Here is a 21,126-nt window from a genome sequence, read left to right as displayed (position 1 = left end):
AGGATATGATCAAAGATTTTCCAAAAATTTACTTGCCATCAAATCACATTTGTGAAGGTTGTTTACTTGGTAAGATGCATCAATTCTCCTTTCCTAAGGATTCTCATGTTTATTCACTATGTATTTTATATCTCCTTTGGAGTGATGTTTATTCTATGTGTCGCTTATGTTTTGAACAAGTCTCCCACAAGAGCTTTACACACCATCACTCCTTATGAGGCATTGACTGGCTCCAAGCCTTGTCTCTCTGATATGAGGATTTTTAGATCATTGGCGTATGCTCACGTGCCTTCTTAGAAAAGAAATCAGCTGGATGATAAGCCTATTTGCTGTATATTTATTGGATATAGTGATAAATGTAAAGAGTATGGTCTTTATCAACCCTCTACAAGTAATACTATTGTCAATAAAGATGTTATCTTTGCTGAAAATGCTTCTCACCCCTTGCTGGACTGTGAAAAACAGTGTACTAGTGATGCTTCAAACATCTTTGACAGCCTAATGCTGCTTTTTCGTAATGGTTCCATGGCTGATCCTTCTTCTCAGCCTTCATTTCCACCATCTACAGATACATTACAACAGTCTATTCAGCCAGATTTATAGTCACAATGGCATCATGACACCTTGTCCGAAGAGCAATCCCCTATTCTTGATCAATTGGAGCATACAAGGGCTGAAATTTAGCAGCCTAAAAGAGTCCCTCGCTGGCTACTAGACACTCTTTGGGATAGCAAACAGCCACTTTCTTTGGTTGCTTGCACATGAGTTGAGCCTTTGCTCGCAAGGATCAAGGTAATCTTCTTGCATGCTCATTGGTGGTTAAACCATGCAATGAAAAACTGCTATGTTATAAAGATGATTTTTTAGATGACCGTTGGTTGGAACCAATGAAGGCAGAGATTGATTCCATCCATCAGAATGGCACTTGGGAGTTATGTGAATTGCCTCATGGCAAGCATGCAATAGGTATCAAATGGGTTTATAAAATTAAAAGAAAATCAGATGGTTCTATTGACATATACAAAGCCCCCCGTGTTGCCAAGGACTATGCCCAATATCAGGGAATCGACTTCCTCAGACTTTGCCCCTATCTCTTGCATTACTACCATCAAGAGTATTATTGCCCTTGCTACCTGCTTTCATTGGGAGATTCATCAATTGGACATCAAGACGACATTTCTCCATGGATATCTCACTAAAGAGGTATATGTTTCTTAGCCTCCAGGATTTACAGCTAAAGGCTATGAGCACAAGGTCTGTCGTCTCAAGAAGACTTTGCATGGTTTAAAGCAAGCTCCACGGGCTTGGTATACCCGCATACATTCTCATCTATTGTATCTTGGATTTTAGAATAGCCCTACCAAGGCCACTCTTTACATTCGACAAGAGGGGTCTAATTTTATTATTCTTGTGCTTTATGTTCATGACATGCTTGTCACTGGGATCAATGCTGGTCAAATTTCAGCATTTAAGACTGATTTACAACAAACATTTGCCATGACAGATCTTGGACTACTTCACTATTATTTGGGTATCCAATTTGCCACCATTGAGGGGAGTATCATTATTACACGATCCAAGTATATTGGATAGCTTCTTTAACGCTTTCAGTTTGAGGATTGCAAGCTTGTGTCTACTTCCTTGGAGCTTGGTTTTAGATTCACTTTTGATGATAGTAGCGGATCCTTTGTTACTACTTTATATCAATAGACTATTGGATGCTAGACCTAATCTTTAGTTTGTTGTCTCCTAGTTGAGTAGATACATGCACAACCCATCAATACTACATTGAGAGGTAGCGAAGGGTGTCTTTTGGTATCTTAAAGGCACCCATGATCTTGGCCTTATCTACAAGATTGATTCTTCACTCTCTTTGCACGGATATTTTGACAGTGAGTGGGTTGGATGTTTAGATTCTCATGTCTCTCATAGTGGATATTGCTTCTTCTTGGGTACATCTTTTGTCTCTCGATTTAGTAAGAAAAAAACTTTACTTGCTACTTCCAATGGTGAAGCTTAGAGCAACATTCATAGCCACAGTGAAGTGTGTTTGGCTTCGCAAGTTATTTGCAAATCTTTATGTGCACGAGGCGACTTCAATACTTATCCACATTGACAGCCAGAGTGCGTTGGCCATTGCACGGAACCCAGTGTTCCATGCCCGCACAAAGCATATAGAAGTTCATTCTTATTATGTTCATGAGCGGATGTTAGTTGGAGAAATAGAGTTGTCTTACATGCCCATTGAAGATAACTTGGCAGATCTTTTTACGAAGGCTCTTTCTTGACTAAAGTTTTAGGCTTTTCGGCAAGCCTTGAACTTGATTCCATTTGTTCCTTGATCTATCATACTTTGTATTGTCATAGGTTGCTATATCCACTTGGATGAACTTGTGTAACCGTGACCTTATATATTTTTTTAAATTTTCTAGGTTTTTGTCATTTTTTCTAGATCAATCCACCCATTTCATGGAGGGAGATTTATAGGCCATCTTGTGGGCTATGCATTGATGCCCTTTCATCCATGATCCAAGCTCCTTAGGCATTTGAAATGTCATTAAATGCAGTTGTTGCCACTAGTGTCCTAGGCACCAAGTGACACTAGGTTTAGGGTTTAGTTTAGGGTTTCCTATGATAGTTAACCCGTTAGGATTTCATTTTTTAATATTCAAGGACACTTTGTGCCTCATTTGCACAAGTGTGGCATTATTCAGCATGATTGCCTTTAGCGTTGTACTCTCCCTCACTTATTAATACACTCTTTCTCATTCGTGATCGAGTATTGTTGTGCATTGATTAATTCTTTCATTCTCATTCATTTTCCATTAAATTAATCACACAATTGCTCCATGCTTGGGCGAACATAATTAGCTTGTATCCATTGTCATTCTCAACCAAGACCAAGTAGGTCTTAAAGTATGCAAACACTTGTGATTTGTGCCTCAAAGCATATGTCCAACAATAATGAGTCATGTCATCAATGAAGGTAACAAAGTGCAAGTATCCTTTGATGGATTTGGCATGCATGGGTCCATAAACATCACCATGCACAAGCTGTAATTTTTGATTGACATCCATGGATTTGCCTTTGGGAAACAAAGCACAATGCATTTTGCCAAGTATATAACTCTCTATATATTGTGATTAGGTGCTTTAAACGGAGGGAGATCAACCACCATATTTTTACTTTTTAGGCAAAGCAAATTGCTATAATTAAGATGACTAAATTGAGCATGCCATAACTCAGTGTCATCCACAGTGGTGACATCAACTGGTGATGCATCTTTTGATACTCTCCTCTCTTATAAATCAAGCTGATAGAGGCCATTCTACAATATACTAGTAACAATGAGGGCATCCCCATCCCTACAATCATAGACACTGCATCGATCCATGTGACTTTAACCACAAAGCCAACACATGCAATGATTGACATTGAAAGTAAATTTCTCTTTATGCTTGACACATACAAGACCTTTTCAAGTATAATAGTTTTTACATCTACTACAAAAATGGGAATTTATCCAATGCCTCGAATTGCATACGAAGCATTATTTACACATACAATGGATCCCCCCTTTTGTACATTTGCATATGATACAAACAAGTCACAAAACGACGTTATGTGCTTGGAAGCTCCGCTGTCAAAATACCATATGCTGTAATTCTCAATCACTGATAGACCATGTTCATGTGAAGAGGGATCATATGAACAATGTACAACAAAAGCATAAGACTGACCAATGTCCCAAGCTTGCTAAATGTGCTACTATATCCTTTGCACATGCTGAATTTTCAGCAACTCTCATGTTCGATTGTTTCATCTTTTCACTTGTTATCCTCTTTTTGTATTCTTCAATAGCATGCTCCTTTTTCTTCAATAATTGCATCTCTTTTTCTTAGCATCATCATCCTTGGTTCTTGAAGAGTCCATGGAAGAAGCTATTGTGCCTTTATCCTTTGAGTTTGAGGGCTTCCATAACTTCCCTTTGTTTTGATGGTTGACTGTAAATGCTTAATTATCCATACTTATGCTAGAGCGATTTACCCTTGATTGCTCTTCTTGCAATAACAATGACATCAACCCATCAAATGTGTATGCCTTGGCATCTCCTTTTTCAAGTAATTGTAATGGTAGAACTCTGATTTGTATATACTATTAGGTAGGCTAGCCAAGACTATAGATACAAGAGAGACATTGGGAATTATTTCATCAATATTTGCGAGCTACTCTGTGATGTCCTCAACATGTATAATGTATGCATCCATTGAATCATCATCTGTCATGTGCTCTATCTCAAGTTGTTTGTGCAAATACACCACATGAGCCTCATTCGCACCTAATATAGTGAAGCAAGCTTATCCCAAGCATCCTTGGCTGTTGTGCATGAGTAAATATGTGAGATAACCTGTCTTTTGCACGAGAGTGGGTATCATGTCCATCCTGTTTCAATTGATTGGTGGTGGGAGGTGCATCAAGGGATGGAGCGGAAGATCCACTAGTGACACTAGAAGTAGATGAACTTGTAGCAATTTGTGTAGTTAGGTATGTAGGCCTAATCTTTGAACCACATACATAACCCCAAAGGTACTTGGCAACTAAGAACATCATGTATGCCCATATTTTGGATAATTAGTGTCATCCAATTTATGGGTGTCTCCAAACGTATTGAGCAAATCATTTTGCCCTACCATTTCTTGTTGTAAGTTGTTGGTATTTGTGACCAGTGGCTGTCCAAAGTTCAAATGTAGGGCAGCACAAAAATAAAGCAAAGATAAGGCAAAAAATTCATAATTTTTGCAAAATTGATAATAGTGAGAAAGATTTGTAGCTAAAAATGCTCCAATGTGTGTGAATATTGAAGGTGTATTTGACCTCGATATCGATGAATTTGGGTACATTTTGCAAAAGCCCCAAATTTATTTGCTGAAATTTTGTGAAATTTGAGCTCAAATGTGAAAAGCTTACATTTTGGCATGAATTTGAGCAATTTTGAGCATAAAATCCCCAAAATTTTGGTGAAATTTGGGATTCCTGAGCAAAAGTCCCAATGTTTTTGAGAAAATTGGGCAGAAATTGATGACTATTATAAAAATCCCCATGAGTTGTGTGTGTGGAGGAATTGGGTATGAACAAGGGTTTGTCTAAGTCAAAGGCTAATTAAATATGGAAGTTTAATAATATTTTAATGTGAAAGAGCAAAGTGCAAGGTTGGGGCATTAAATGGACTATGAGTCAACATGAATTGTGTCAAGTCTATCGAGGGTAGAATGATGTGGCATGGACTTGTTAGCATTGCATTCTGGTACTAGATTTGTCGGCACTTGTCCATCGTGAGACGTCAGGCGCAATGTGAGCACATAGGGCAAACTGAGCGCCGATGTCGAGTAGAGCAAATGGTGGTAATTTGACAGTGTTACTTGAATACGGAAAGAGCATCGATGCTTCTATGGCCATGTATTGAATCCCATTTACTATGATACATGCATACTATGGTTTGAGACTATTTTAGCTTAGAATACCTTTGTTTTGACAAAGAATTCACTACTGGTTATTTCAGACTGTTGTTTGTCACACGGAATGTTGAGACATAACTACATAAACTGTATGAAGTCAATGAAATGTATATGCAATGCTACTACCCCTAGATGTTAGGACTAATGTCTCGAGATGTTTGACAAGCTTCTAAGCTGAGAAATCACTGGTTATTATAGAGTTTTTACTATCATAAACTCTAGGACTGAAACTATCATGTTTGAATAGTGTCCTGTCTATGCAACTTGAATGAAGCTTTTGGGGTCCTCATTTGAGAACTGATGTCTGCTACTTGTTAGTTGAGCTAGGCTGAACTGCATGCAGGGTACCTATACATGTACATGAGTTGCTTGAATGTTATAGAAGCATTTTAAGTAGTGAAAAGACACATTGGATTGCAGGGAGTTAGGCATTGATAGGTTGAATACTGCATTGAATACCTTCAGCTGTGTAGATATGGCAAATGCTATAGGTACCGATAATATTAGTCAGATTGTGGGGGAGAATCTTAACAACAAGAACTTTGCTTTATGGAAATTTAGGATGCAAAACTTCCTAATTGGGAGAGGCTATTGGGATCTTTGCATAGGAGATGAAGCAATACTCCTAGAAAGAAATCCGACTGCAAAGTAAGTGAGAGCTCATAGGTATGGTCAAAAAGAGCTAGCAAAGTTTTGCATTGATTCTCTTTATGCATCTTAGATGCAATGGATATATACTAGCTATTAGATTCCAACAGATGCTTGGGAAATTCTCATGAAAAATTATGGCAATATAACTCGTCTACGGAAAATATAGGTGAAGCAGCAACCAATGTCGCAAGGCAATCTTGTTCACAGATTGTAGGTTACAATTACTCTCCTGCTTTCAGCTCCTTCAAGATTGAGGAGTTGATAATGATGGCATGGTTGCAGTCACCTTGAATGGTTTGGGAACAGAATACAAGGCTTTTGATACATCGATCTTTGTGAGAACAAAGCCCCCTTGAGTGGGATGAGCTGCTTGCTTTGCTACTGTATGAGGAAGTCAAGCTTGGCTTGAATATAGGTTCTAGTACATCTTAAAGTAGAGATATTGTCTTTTACTCTAATCAGTGAGCTAGAGATGGCAGAGCTCGTGGAGCTTTTTGAGGTCATAGAGACACTCGGAATACGTATGGACATTAGCAATAGAATGCATGGCAAAGCTCAAATGCACAAGGTCAGAGAGGATTCAGAGCATTTAGAGGTGCGGGGAGATTACTTAGAGGCAGAGGTGGTTCTTGGCAGTCACATGATCAGTTGAACAGGGATGAAGATTATCATTACTATGGTAGATATGGATACACAATAAAGAACTGTCATATAAGGCAAGCTGGCATGAAAGTAAAAGGTAGACGATATGACAACTTTGCATCTTCTAGTAACACTCATGATGATTAGACAAATAGGCTATTTGCTATGATACATGTTTCGAGGAATATGTCTAAGAAAGGCACGGTTGATGAGAAGTGGTATATAAATTCAGGTGCATCGAATCATATGACTCCGCATGGTGAATGGTTTGATGTGATGACTCCAGGCTCTCATGGCTATGTATGCACTGGTGATGATACACATCATGATATTTAGCATATATTTGTAATACTGTTAGTCATGCATGATGGCAGAAAGAAGAGTCTGTATGATGTATTACATGTGTTATCTATGATTAAGAGTCTGCTATCTACTGGAAAGATGGCAGAGCAAAATCTGCAAGTTAAATTCAACAGAGATGGTTGTTTTATTGAGGAGTGTGAAAATGGTTGTAAATTAATTGCTAAGGCAAAAGAGATGGCAAGATGTTCAGTTTGGATGCATCTATTCCTAAGTTGAAAGCAGCCATGTTTGCCCATGACAATGGAGCAGTTAGAGATGTGGAAATCTAGCACAAATACATTGATCATGTAAATATTCAGAGACTAAAAAATATGCTGCAAAAGGAGGTTGTACTTGGCTTGCCAAAGTTCAAGTATACGAATCTAGGACATGTCTGTTCCACTGGTTAGTTCAGAATACAAGTGAGGTTTCAGTTTATGAGACATGTCAAAAATGGTTATCATTCCTTACAATTGATACATTCGGATGTATGGGGTCCAACCCATAATGCATCTTTTGGTGGTGCCAGATATTATTTTTCATTTATTGATGATTTTAGCAGGTATACATGGCTGTATATCATGAAGCACAAAGATGAGGCGCTTGATGTTTTCAAGGATTACAAGACACATGCTGAAAATGAGTTTGGATGTTATATCTCATATTTGAGATCTGATGGAGGTGGAGAATATATGTCTCGAGAGTTTGACAAGTACTTGGCAAAGTATGGCATTAAAAGGCAGCTTGCATATAGTTACATACCATAATAGAATGGTGTGGCAGAGAGAAAAAATTGGGTGCTTATGGAAACTACCAAGGCAATGCTTAATGAAAAGAACTTACCAAATGGTTATTGGGTTGAAGCAGCAGTTACTACAGTTTATGTATTGAACACAATACTTTTGCTAGAATTCATGATCTCACACCGTATAGGAAATTGTATGGTCACAAGCTCAATATCAGCCACCTTAAAGTATTTGGTTGCATTGCATATGTACATGTGTTTGATGAGAAGAGGAAGAATTTGGATTCGAAGACTAAAAAATGTGTTTTTCTTTGCTCTACATAGGACTCAAAAGCCTACAAGTGCTATAATTCGCCTACTCATGAGACGTGGATCAAAAGAGATGTATTTGATGAGTTGGCATCATGGTATGGTGGTCAAAATGCAATGGTTTTTAATGGACTAGCTAGTCATACTCATGCTAAAAATTATATTTCCACTGGTATCACAGTCAATGGACCTATAGGTGATGTGTCTTCTATTGTTAGTTCTTGGATAGGACGGCTGCATAGTCATGGTTCTACGTCCATTGACATGGATGTGTCAGTGAGGGGGAGATCAGATAAAGGCAAAGACAAGATGTTTGATGATGTTACTGGCTCGCTTACATTTGGAAATGAGTCACTTGGCAGTGACAATCTTGATAGTGAATTGATGATTTATAAAGAGTCTACAAAGTTCAGTGAGGTAGTTGGAGATGAAAATTGGTGTGCTGCCATGGATAAGGAATATACAACATTGGTTGAAAATGACATATGGGAGTTGGTTACTTTTCCTGAAGGCAAAGCACTCATTGGTTGTAAATGGGTTTACAAGGTGAAATGCAAGGTAAATGGATCGTTGGAAAGATATAAAGCCTTGCTGGTTGTTATGGGTTATGCACAGTAGTATGGTTTAGATTATGAGGAGACTTTCAATCCGGTTATTGAGATATGCCTCACGATCTTGGATGTCATGGCCATCATCGTTGTCCATTTCATCTATGATATAACAGACGATATGCTTTTGTTTCCCTCATTGTTTCTCTTCCCCCATCTTAGTCTCTAATTCTTTTTCTCGCTCTCTATTCTTATATTTCCCTCCATCTCTCTATTTGTGCCCCCTTCCTCTCTATTTCTTTCCCATCCATCTCTCAACAAAGAAAAGTAAATAGAGAAAATAAAAAACTTAAAAAACAAAGAAATAGGAAGCAAGGTCTCCTTCCCTCTCTTTATCTTGCTCTTTCCCTCCATGTCTGTCTCGTCCCTTTCCTTTGTTTAAATTTGGGGACTGCATTATGTATGTTTTCTCTTGGATTTTAAGTTGTGTAGATCTAACTGATTTTTTGATTTTTTTGTTTTTTTTTTGGTTTTTGTGTGTGTGTGTGTGTGTTTTTTTTTTTGGTGTGTGGATCAGAGATGCTTTTTCATTGCAACTTGATAATGTACTTTTCTGTAGACCTTGGTTTGGTAGATATACAACAAAAACATTTAATGCTTTCAAGGAGTATCCTAATCTTTCTACGATGTCCTTTGACTGACCTGAATCAATATGGTAGTGGCCTTGACTGGAACTGTCATATTTTTTGTGGTAAACTGTCATTGTTCTTGTGACCTTTGGCCAACTTGAGTTACTAATTTGATATAACTGACCTGAATCAATATGGTAGTGTCCTTGACCGGTGGAACTGTCTTCTTTTTTGCTGTGAACTGTCATTGTTCTTATAACCTTTGGCTAACCTGATTTATTAATTTGATATGATAGACTAGAAGCCTTCATTTGGGGACTTCTAGCAGCAAGCCTGGACAAGCAACCAGAAGTTCAGGAGGTTGCGGTTGAGGCTATTTTGCAGCAGCTGTTGATTCCTGGGACACCTTACCATCAGGTAGAAATGTATTTCTGATAGAATTATTCCATTATCATTATTATTTTACTCTTCGACGATCAGCATATGACTTCATGTGATAACAGGAATGTATAACTCACTTAATTGGCAATTTTGTCAATATTTCTCTGTCCTCAACAAGGCGCTTCAGAAAATGGAATAAGAGCTTTCCTCAGGAACAGTGGTTGAGTGATTCAACTCATATGAAATTGCTTTTGAGTGCAACACACGGTGTCATAAATCTGCATCTGCTTGACTCAGTGATGTCAGATGAAAGAAGACTGCAGTCAGAAAGAAAACAGAGCCTCGTGCCGTTGTTGGTTGCTGTGTCAGCTTGTCTGCTTGAGGATGCTGAAATATCACAAGATAAATTTTCTATAATGGAAGTATCAAATTTCCTCAGGTAACCTTGCTTACTTTCTCTCCACTTGCGACGAGAAAGTGTAAGCTTTAGACAACTTAAAGAAGTCCTTTTTTCTCATGAATGATGGAAAAGGTGTATACGACCTATAATCAGCGCCATTTATTAGCTTTATATTTCTGACTTTACAGATCTCTCAACAGTTGTGGTTATAGAATACCTGTCTTAGAAATGATCAATTTCGAGGGACCGAGCTACACTGGTTCTTCAATTTCGAGGTGGTACAAAGAATCAGGTGTTCTCAATAATGAAACTGCAGAATTTCTTGAGGAACTGAAGCCAGTTATCATACTAAAAGCTTTGTCAATTACAATCGAAGGTTTTGGACATGAAAACACTGTAGATTCTGCTCAACAAGGAGTCGTGTTCCTAACAGGGACACTTGAAGTCCAAGCGTTGTTACATGTTATGGAGGCATGTGTTAGCAGAATTTGTAGATATCTTAATATTTGTAAGAAGCATGCATGATATATTTTCTTTCACAAAACAGTCTTTTCTACCTCATCTTTTCTGTTACAGAGGCATGCTTTTCTTCCCTTTCAGTACTTACATTCTTGTATATGCAGGTATTAGACATTCCGCCCAGTCTTGTTAATGCCACAAAAGAGACTTTCAACGCCAAGGAAGCTGACAATTTCCTCAAGCACACATTCCACATGTTGAAACTACTGAAAGCCATTATCAAGAGTGATTGTTGGCTGCAGGCTGCTAATGCAAAACTAGCTCAATTAATGCAAGGTGTGATACTCATTTGTGCAGCAATGGCGTCCACAGAAGATGATAAGGAAGCCTGTCTTTGGTGGGTTTCAAAGGATATTCAGGAGCTTGCTGTTGGAATAGTCGATTGCTTAGGAACAATATTCTCTGCAAATGAACGTAATGATTTAACGAGCTTTGAGGGAGATGGAACAAAGATAATCAACTTTGACAATTGTGTTGGTGTTGAAAGACTGATTCTTAGAATGCTGCCCAATCTGCTCCTGAGGTTCAAGGATCAATTACGAGATAATTTTAGCATGGATGAAGGATCAAAAGCAGGTGCAGTGTCTGGGAGTACAAGTCTGACAACTTCAATCATTACAGCACATCAAATGTATTGGTGTTTAAAACAGGTATACTTTGCAGGCTTGAATATGCTGAGTCTGTATTTTCAATGAATCAATTTTGATGGTTGCACAACCCCATTTTTCCTTTTGATGTGGTTGGTCCTTTCATAAGAGGGAGACAGAAAGAAAGGGAGCAAGGGTTGATTTAGCTTTTCTCTGCAGGTGAAGTACCCACGATTGGGTCATCAATGGGAATTAATTTTTCCTTGCTGTTTAAGGGCTTTGGATCATTATTCACCGCATGTTAAGGCATGCCCTCTCTCTCTTCTTCGAGTGTATGTGTGATTAATATGCTTTGTTGTGATGCCTGTACTAGGGGTGCTAGGTAAATGAAAGCATAGGGCTTGGCTTTATAATGCCAGGCTGTAGTATCTTGAAAAGAGAAGACAATATGTTGATCAGTATGGAACATTTTACCACGTGTACCAGGCATTTTAAGATGCTCAGTGATTCTCAATCCTTTTGAGATGCTTTAGTGCACAGAACTGGATTTTTTGTGGCACATTGTAATGCTAGCAGATTTGAATGTGGTATTTCTGTAAGTATGGTACTTCTTTGAGTGAACAAGATTGCTAAGTGACCTTTTAACAGTATGTGCTTAGTATGCTTTGGGGTTGGTGGGTCTAAACCTGCATCTGCTTCTGTTATGTCCACACAACTTCCTACAAGATGCTGAATGATTCTCAATCTTTTGAGTAGATTGGGAATGTGGATTTTCTGTTGTCACTTATGGTAGTTCATTCAGTGAACAAGATCCTTAAGTATCCTTTTATGAGTATGTGCTAAGCGTGCTTTTGGTGAAAGGTCAGTGAATTGAAACATGTCTGCTTCTGGTATGTGCTCACAAACTGCCTTAGGAAGACTCATTAAGAAAAACCTGTAGCTGCAATGTCTTTTTGATAGTAAGTGTCAATGTGCAGAGGCAAGCGATGAAATTATTCATTTATTTGGCAAACAACCTAAATCCTTCTGAGCTTCGGTGGTACAAGGATCCTATCCTTGACTGTGTCTGTCGCAGTATTATTGGCTGTGGAAACCTTTGGCCACTTGTGGTCATAATGGCAAGTCAGCTTGTGACTTGTATTGAAGGAAAAAATCCCCGTGGGAGATGGTGAGTGGTGAAATTTTTAGAACTTTTTAAACATGATGCACTAGACCTCATAGGGTCTACTAATCATGCTTGTTGGCCCAAAGAATGGATATAGAACTTATGCATATCATTTCCTGCCCTCAGTTTAGGAGCAAAAACATATTTGTTGTTCATTTAGTTGCCAAGGTGGTTGTGCATAGTTTAGACAACTGAAGATGCTGGTGCCTTGTTCTTTTGACAGGTACAGAAGCATATTCATTGAAATGCTTGGTGAGCTAGAGAGGCACCCAAATGACACAAAACGGTGTGTGATTTGGCTCCAACACACTACTGAACTAATGGAAAGTATGGGGCTAGTGCTTGTAATGCACTTCAGACGTCTTCTACCACTTCTATTTCTTTGGCTACATTCTCCAGAAGATTCACTTTGTCTATTGGTATTATGCAAATCTCAAGTCTACATCTTGTTTGCTTCCTGATCTAACCTTTCCTTGTGTTGATAGTTTTCAAATAAAATGTTTACATGCATCTCTCATTTTTCATGGGCATGGCTTTTGATTCACAGGCACTAAGAACCTTTTGTAGAATTATCTCACAAACATGGCCACGAATGCCTGCTCATGTAAATAGGTAAGCATAATTTCTGTCCTAGCTGGTTTTGAGGTAGCTCTTCTTTTTGAAACACTCTACAAAATGTTCCTGACTTTGGGAGTACAGTGGTTGTGCTCAGTGAGCTTCCTTGGCATACAATCTACCAGCCCTTTAACATGTGTTTTTTGATTGTCAGGTTCTGGGATGAGATGGTAGTTGCTTATAAAGCATCTTTTGGTAGATCCTCTGGGCCATCTATTCGTGCTTCTGTAATTGACGTTTGTAGAGTACTGAAATCGTAAGTATGATAAGCTTTATTGGATTTAATATTGGCTTAGCATCTTTGGTAGGTGAGAGCCGAAGCAGTGATTGTGTGTGCTTGTTGCATCATGCATCAGCTAGTCTGCACATATTTGCTTCTAAATTTAGCGAAGTGGTGAACAGAATCCATGGCATTGTCTTTTGAAAGTACTCCAACAAAAAAAAAGTGCTTCCTCTACATCCTCTTAACTCTTTTTGGCTGTTGTTTGACTGCACCCATTCCTTGTGTAATAATAGATTGTGGTTATTGGAAGTATGATTATGATCTATAATTGGCACCATTTGCCCTAAGGTGCACTGCTATTGTCGCATCGAAACAAGGATCAAGTTGTTGTCTTGAAGTGGGGTATTTATATGGTTTACTTCATAAAATCTTCAGGTGTGGAGGACCTGCATTTGAAGAACTCATGGAGAAAAAGAGAGACGATGAAACTGCTAAATCTTTAATAGCCATCTTGGCTACTTCATGTTGACATTCAAAAGGTGAATAATCTTGGTCTTATTGTGTCTCGAAATGAACCCAAAAAATTGTCCATTTGTATCTTCAGCATGTAGTTTTGATTGACAGATTGTCTTATGTAATTTAGCAATCATCAATATTTTATTTTTAATTTTATTTTTCCTTTTTAGCATGGTTTTTACAGCCAAAGAACTCAGGGCCGCAACAAGAAGGTATGAGTGTGCTGAATGGTAGGGTCTTGGATATGATACCCCGACAGGGCAAATACAACTGCCTTTGAGGAAACTGCCAGTCAGGTGTTCACTGCTGCTGTCATCAAAATGCAGCCTGTTTTTGGCTGACCTCACCTGCTGCCCTGCAGCAACTGCACGCCTACTAGAAAACGAAGCAGTCAGCTGCCCCAAAATGCAGCTTTGTGCCCCCAAGTGCAGTTCGTGCTGCTCAGACTGGTTTCTACAATTTTAATGGCAGTTTGACATCAAAGTATTGGCAGCCTGCTTATGCCTGGGATCTCCTGGAGTTACGACACACTCTATGTTGCTGTCCATCTCATCTTGGCTCTGTGTTTAGCTCCCCACAGCCTGGAGTGTCTTTCGAGGTGTCCCTGAATCTTTTGCAAGAGGCTTTTCATATTCTGATAAGCATGGACCTGATCTATTGACCTTACGTTCTATATGGATAAAATCAATACCTTCATAAGGGTAGTTTATCCGCCAAGATATATGTTAGTGCAGCAATGTAAAAGATAAAATATAGCTTAAAGCTATGTTTTATTTTGTAATGATGATATACCATTGAGCTTGTATGGGTGACATCGTAGTGTTGAAACATAGGTGCAATGACTTCAATAGTTGGAATTTTGATAGTTTACGTTTTGCAAACAGCAGTATTGTGACGGGTATTAACTACAGAGTATTAGTCTCTGTATTTTCAATAACTGCATCTCTCAAAAATATGAATCATGTATGATGAATGAAGTATATAATAAATTACACCAAATTGTCACGAATATTGATAAAGAAACCTAATAGCCCATATCTATATGTACACATGCACACATAATATTTTCACAGTATTAATGCAGTTTATGATATAAATGAATAAAGATTTATATCAAACTGTAGTCCATTGCCAAGGCTCACAGTTGAAGAGTCCTATTGTCTCTCGCTTCTATATAAGAAGAAGGTAAAGAACTAGTGCATATTATTAGTTTAGTACATATCATGGGTTTTAGGCACAATATTTAGCCTGCATTTGGGCACGTGAGAGGTAGTTGGACAGTCCATTTAGGCTTTATTCAGTTTTCTTGTGTCTCATCTGGAGGCTTCTTTATATGCTCCACTCCACTCGCAATAATTGTATTGCATCATTTTGCATCCTTGGCAAGGGAGTTTGGAGGCACTGCTGCTAGTCATCATTGTGTTGGTGGTCTGCGGGTATTATACTGCATATTTGGTTCATCTTATGAATTCTGTAGCCTGTACATTTTGAGTTATCGCGTTCATATGTTCTATTTTTGGTCAGTGTTCATCTCCCTTTCTCACGCTTTGTATCATTTGCGCATTCTGACACGGTATCAAAAGATCAGTGTTGCTGTTTTTTGGTTTGGTTGTGTTGTCACATTGTTTCAGGTCTGAAACCTGTGTATTTTCTGCTGCTGGACACTTCTACTCTTGCTTTCCTACTCCCTATCTCCTCTCTGGCTGGCAACCTCTCTTCTTGCTGGGCAACCTATCTTTATGTGGGGTTATCTGCTTTCTCAGCATTTTGTGTAGTTTATCTTGTGTTTTGCCTATTGGTTGGTCATTTTAGGTGGGAACTGCATCATCAAAGTTTGTTTTCGTATTGCCTGCTAACCTGAAGGCTCAACCATCTGTGTGCTTGTGCACTTGTGTCATTCAGTGGCTGGTAAAACCTTTGTTTTTAGAAGATTTGTACCTTGCACTTGCATTTTTTACATTTTCAAATTAGAGGTCTCGTGTGTTTTTGGTTGCGATTCTTCACTACATTCGCTTTACTATTTCTCCACTCTATCTTCTCTTACATGCTTGTGCATATGAACTGTTGAATAGTTGAACTTTCTTTTGTTTAACTCTCATCTTCATTCACTCTCGTGGTATCTCCATGTTCTTCTATTGATGATAAACTCTTAAGGGCATGGCTACTCTACTTGGAGCGTTGTTATGAAGGCTTGGTTTGTGCCAAAGTAGTAGTGTATTATCTTTGGTTCAACTTTGCGCCTTGAATGGTTGTCTCCACTTCTATTTTGTTGGGATGATGATAACTTGAAGAGTGCAATTCTTTATTGGAGTTCCAATAATACAGGTGCATATTCAGCTCTTTGATGCATCTCGATGCAAGTTCTACTATTGGTCCTCTCCTATGGGACTTCTTTGGAGGGCAAACCTTCACCTAATGTACATCGCATCGCCACCCATGTGGATTGACACTCTGCACATCGTTAGGCCTCTAGTTTGAGCCGATGGACTTCATCTAAGCCTTTATTCACTAAGTAGCTTTGTAGCATGCAAATTGCTCCTCTTGGGGTTTTCTTCACATGCAATCTATACTATTGGAGCACGAGTTCGCATTAAGGCTAGATGGAAGTAGGTTAGTCTCAAGCTAGCACTCCACATATTCAAGCTTTTACAACTATAGAGAGGGGTGATAATTGGAAAGTGAAGTGAATATATAGCAAGAAGGGGGCATCTTCAAAAGAATTGCTAGAGGTTGGTGGCTTTTCGAAAGTAAGGGGAGAAGGGCACACTCTTCATCATCCTTTGATTTGGACTTTGATTTAGATTGTACGGCTAATGCTAAAGTGACCTAGGAATCATGCTTTTTAGCCCTACTAATGATGTCATCCCTTGCAGTTTCAAGCCAGTGGATTGTTAGAGGATGGTGGTGGAGTTTTTTAGCCTTATTGGTTATGTGCCCTTTACTGATCATTCTAGTATTGCTATTAGCATCAAATTAGTTTGGTAGCTCAAATCCTAGAGTTGATATGGTCTAGGTCCATTAAGGATTGGACAATTGGTGGTTGCTTTTATTGTGGTCACATGGGCGAACACTTTGACAATGTGGTTAAAGGAGGAAAATCCATTACTCATGATGTGCTTTTGTGGGGCATTTGTGACATGCATTGAGACTTGATTATTCCACTGAGTAATGATTGACATTGACATTGATGCTTTTTTGAGGCGCATTCGACGCTAGAGTATCTTTGGTGCATTCTTTCTCATTGCTTGTATATATTAGACGATATAGGTTTTTGGCAGAGCTTCTAGTATGGTATGTGACATGGTGGGGGTCCTAGAGGCTTGTATGGCTACATTGTATATTTCATTGTACTTGATCACACATAATTCAAGAAGGGGTGTTAGTTTAGTACACCATGGTTTTAGAAACAATATTTAGCTTGCATTTGGTTGTTTGACAAAGGTAGCTACATGGTTCATTTAGTTACACGATGGAAAATAGATACAAATTAGTTTGAAATATTCTTATGTTTGGAATTTCTTTTGTGTTAGTGCTTTCATGTAGCAAATCCTTGCCTCTTATATCCTCTATTTAAACATGCTTTGTGTTGAACAACAAGGCACCTTTCTTTGCTTTCATAATTGTACTTTCTCTACTCTTATTCACAATGCTACATGTACATGAATGAAGAAATCGACATTGGTTGTATCACTAGTCTTTTTTAAGGACAAATTTTGTAATTGACTCTCTTGAAATTACTTTCACAAAATGATGATGGGCTTGATTGTAGCAAATCATTTTCCATTTCTATAGATAGAGCTCAAATCCACAATCTCTCCCATCAAGTTGGTTAATTGTAGGTTTTCTAAATCCAACTTTGGCTTTTTTTCTACTATTATTTTCTTTTTGAAATATAACATAGGTATCGCTTGTTCTAGTTTCCATATTGGTAAACATAGGAAGAAAGAGGCAAGTTCACATTATCGCAACATGAAGAGGTAGCACTAAGTCCTTCCTAATTGGATTCCAAGCTTATATGACTAAAAACACAATGGCATTCCCTAGTTTGAGTTAAGCATGCTTGAGAGCCTTATACAAAACTCGAATTGTGTGAAAACCTCATGAGACAACAAGAATCAAGGACCATTTTAAAGTTTGCACTACTCTTGGCCTAAGCCTAATTAGTTCAATAGTAAGGCCTTGCATAGGTGTATGAAAACATGCCTTGGCAACACGCGATGCTAGGCATACGCAAAGTGTATATTTAAATATCACACAAGTTTTTGAATGACAAGGAAAACTTATCAAGCAAAAATATCATCACCAAATTCACCATTATCGGCTTCAAAGTACAAAATGGCCAAATGCTAGTTAGTAAAATCATTGTGCCTAGATGGATCTTTAATTTATACCTCATGGTTCTCATGTTTATTAAGTAGGGTTTTAGAATGTGGTTAACTAGGTTTACATAATTCTAACTTGCATTGTATAACCATAGACTACATCATTGGGGCATTACTTAACATGTATTTGTTATAATGATTAACAAACTCTTGACCTCTTAATATGTTAAATGGACTTACCAAAGTTTTTTTAATGGAGTGTAATCAATGTGTTTTTCCACGTCGATAGAATAACTTATCAATGAGTTTAAAAGAAGAATTTGACAATTGGTTATCTTGCACATCAATACAAAGTTTAGGATGGTTAAAAAGCCTATGCTAATTAGGTGCGTACAAGTGAGTCTTATTGGCAAAGAGCATCAATTCAAAGGAGAAAAGTACTTATTTGTTTTGTTTGTACCAAATATCACTTTGGGATGCGAAATTTGTGCATTAATATCTCTCAACAGTGCATGAAACAATATACACCATGCTGGGAGTAATAATTCTTACCTCACAAGTAGCTCTAGATAATCACAGAAGCTATTCCCATAAGGGTTTTCCTACACTACAAGAACAATTTTTGTGTAGGGAAAAGGTCTCTCAATGACAAATCACACTTAGGGGGAAGGGGAGGCGGGCATTTCAAAAAACCTCTATCTAATAAAAACCATAAAATAAGCTACGCAAACAAATGCAAACCCTATTTTTGGGCATGTTGGGGATGAGTTCACTTGTCCCGCTCTATTTTAAGAAATAGTTTTTGGAACACATAGGGTGGTGTTTCTTGAAAACTAGTTGTCTTTAGAAGCATAACTAGAACCTCCCTATGTGGCATGGAGGGGTTCCTTCTTTCTGTGCATTTTATCAACCTTTTAACAATAAATATAAAACATAGCCTGTTATAAAAGCAACCTGATATAATCTAGCAATGAATTATTTGCATAGAATACGGCCCCACCTCCCCTCCTAAGGTGCCTCACCTACCAGCACCATGCCCATCCCATCGATTGCCATTGCAACTACACAATAGCACTATGCCCACCCCCCCAAGGTACTTTGTATAGTGGGGCTAGGATCAAGTGTCATCGTGTCCTCCTCCAACCAAGTGTTAATTGACAAACAATGCATCAAGTTAATTGACAAAATCACACCAGGAGTGATGGGCTTGTAAGCAATGCCACACGTTTGGGATCCACATGCTTCATGACGCTCTACATCATGCAAGGGTGGCTATTTTGGAGGGGAAATTCTAGGAGGAGGGTTTGTCTTTTTGTTTTTTGGTAAGCGAGTGGTTAACCTAGTGATAAGCCACTTGTTTTATTAACCCATTGACCTAGGTTCAATTCTTCCTTTTCTAACACCTATACCAAATGATTGTGCAGCAGAATGTAGGGGGTTTAATCTAATACCTTCATAGCACCATGCATTTAACTTAACCAACTAAGCTACACCCCTTTGTTTTGCTCACTCACTCATTCACTTAGTCTCTCTTTCTCACTCACTCACACACTCTCTCTTTCTCACTCACTCACACTCTCTCTCTTTCTCACTCACTCACTCAATCACACACACTCTCGCTCATGGGCTCACACTTGCATCAATTCACTAGCTCAAGGGCGATTGATCTTCCCTCTTGCTAGGTGCCTTGAGGCCCTACCCTACTTATTATATCTATCACCTCTCCGAGTGGATCATGGCTTCAAGAGCACAACACTCATTCAAAACGTCAATAGAGGTTCAAAATCTTAGTGGATATGATACAACTCAAAGATTGGAGCTTGAGGAGGCATGGAAAGCAATCAATAAGCCCTTTCTCTCTCTAAAAAAAATTCACCCCTAGCCCCACCTCTCTCTAGCACGATATTACACACACACACACACACACACACACACAAAGGTTTACATACAAAGAAATGAGTACATTTGATCATGTTATCTAGACTCAAGAGCAACAATGAAAATGAAGATAATTAGCTATAACTAATGCAAGTACAGGTTACCATCGTGTACAAAAAGATCTCTTGATGATTCTTCGACTAACCTTTAGGATCCTACCCTAATTAAAATGACTTGCTAGAAACAATATACCGTCCTCGAGGCAAGAATATTTTTCAAGGGGTGGTCCAAGTTATCAAGTCCATTAAGAGGAGGTACTCGTCTCCAATGGCAAGCGATGGCTTGAATTGACTAGAGGTAAGGATGTCAGCTAGATCAATGGGGTGGTGGGTGCTATGCTCCATGGAGTGTGGCTACTTAATTTGTTGTGATCCCTTTGACTTGTGGATGGTGTGCTAGCACTATTGTAGTGGTAGCATGTAGTGAGCTAACTCTAGAGCTAGTACTAAAACCTCTATAAGAACCCACTGGCTCACTAACTCTACCTTTGTTTTTGCTTTACTCCTTAGAGCTTCTCTATGCATGCCTAGATCTCTAATAAGAATAGTCCTAGCCACCTCTCGTCCTTGTACTCCATCACCTTGTGGAGAGACCCAAACTCATTCCGAAAAAAGACAATGAGATCTCCCTCTGATATGATAATATACAATATATCTATAAATAAAGTGCTCCTCAAAATCGACCTTTGTTTATGAAATTGTATATATCATGATATTTACTGAAACTCGCTATAACATAAGTTGATTTTATTTTATTTATTATGGATTTTTAAGTCTACCACACGATTCGTGATTTATTGCACGAGGCACAAATATGATACTAGTCATGTTATGTGTATTAGATATATACAGGGATACAAATGTATTTTGTGTTATGGTGAGCACATTATTAGACGAATTTATGCAAAATTATTATTTTTGGATGCACATTTTAATGCATTGAAGTTATATGCTTCATAGCATGGAAATATGTACCTACACAACATGAAAATATTATATTTTTGTAAGTGCTCATAAATGCAAGGACTTTGCATGCACACATGCACAATTGACTTATTTTGGATGTATTTATCAGAAT

The 21,126-nt window shown here is 38.3% G+C and overlaps 1 protein-coding gene across 1 annotated transcript in view; it reads left to right on the top strand.

Annotated features, from left to right (window-relative positions):
* The window catches only part of LOC148008236 (ARM repeat superfamily protein), a 48,789-nt gene extending 34,197 nt beyond the window's left edge, over window positions 1-14,592 (top strand). The window contains exons 2-12 of the mRNA XM_087674369.1: window positions 9,680-9,800; window positions 9,887-10,203; window positions 10,353-10,635; window positions 10,788-11,333; window positions 11,490-11,576; window positions 12,248-12,438; window positions 12,659-12,854; window positions 12,983-13,047; window positions 13,205-13,306; window positions 13,709-13,812; window positions 13,960-14,592. Of these exons, the coding sequence (XP_087530495.1) occupies window positions 9,680-9,800; window positions 9,887-10,203; window positions 10,353-10,635; window positions 10,788-11,333; window positions 11,490-11,576; window positions 12,248-12,438; window positions 12,659-12,854; window positions 12,983-13,047; window positions 13,205-13,306; window positions 13,709-13,802 (2,002 nt within the window). The 3' untranslated portion in view covers window positions 13,803-13,812; window positions 13,960-14,592. The remainder of the gene's footprint in view (window positions 1-9,679; window positions 9,801-9,886; window positions 10,204-10,352; window positions 10,636-10,787; window positions 11,334-11,489; window positions 11,577-12,247; window positions 12,439-12,658; window positions 12,855-12,982; window positions 13,048-13,204; window positions 13,307-13,708; window positions 13,813-13,959) is intronic.
* The last annotated feature ends 6,534 nt before the right edge of the window (window positions 14,593-21,126 follow it).

Source organism: Lygodium microphyllum, unplaced genomic scaffold, assembly GCF_053477565.2.
Source record: "Lygodium microphyllum isolate KBCC unplaced genomic scaffold, Lygodium_microphyllum_v1.1.10 scaffold_234, whole genome shotgun sequence".
In the NCBI taxonomy this organism is placed as follows: Eukaryota; Viridiplantae; Streptophyta; class Polypodiopsida; order Schizaeales; family Lygodiaceae; genus Lygodium; species Lygodium microphyllum.
Note: the sequence above shows the minus strand (reverse complement) of the source record. Positions and strands in the feature narration are given on the sequence as shown.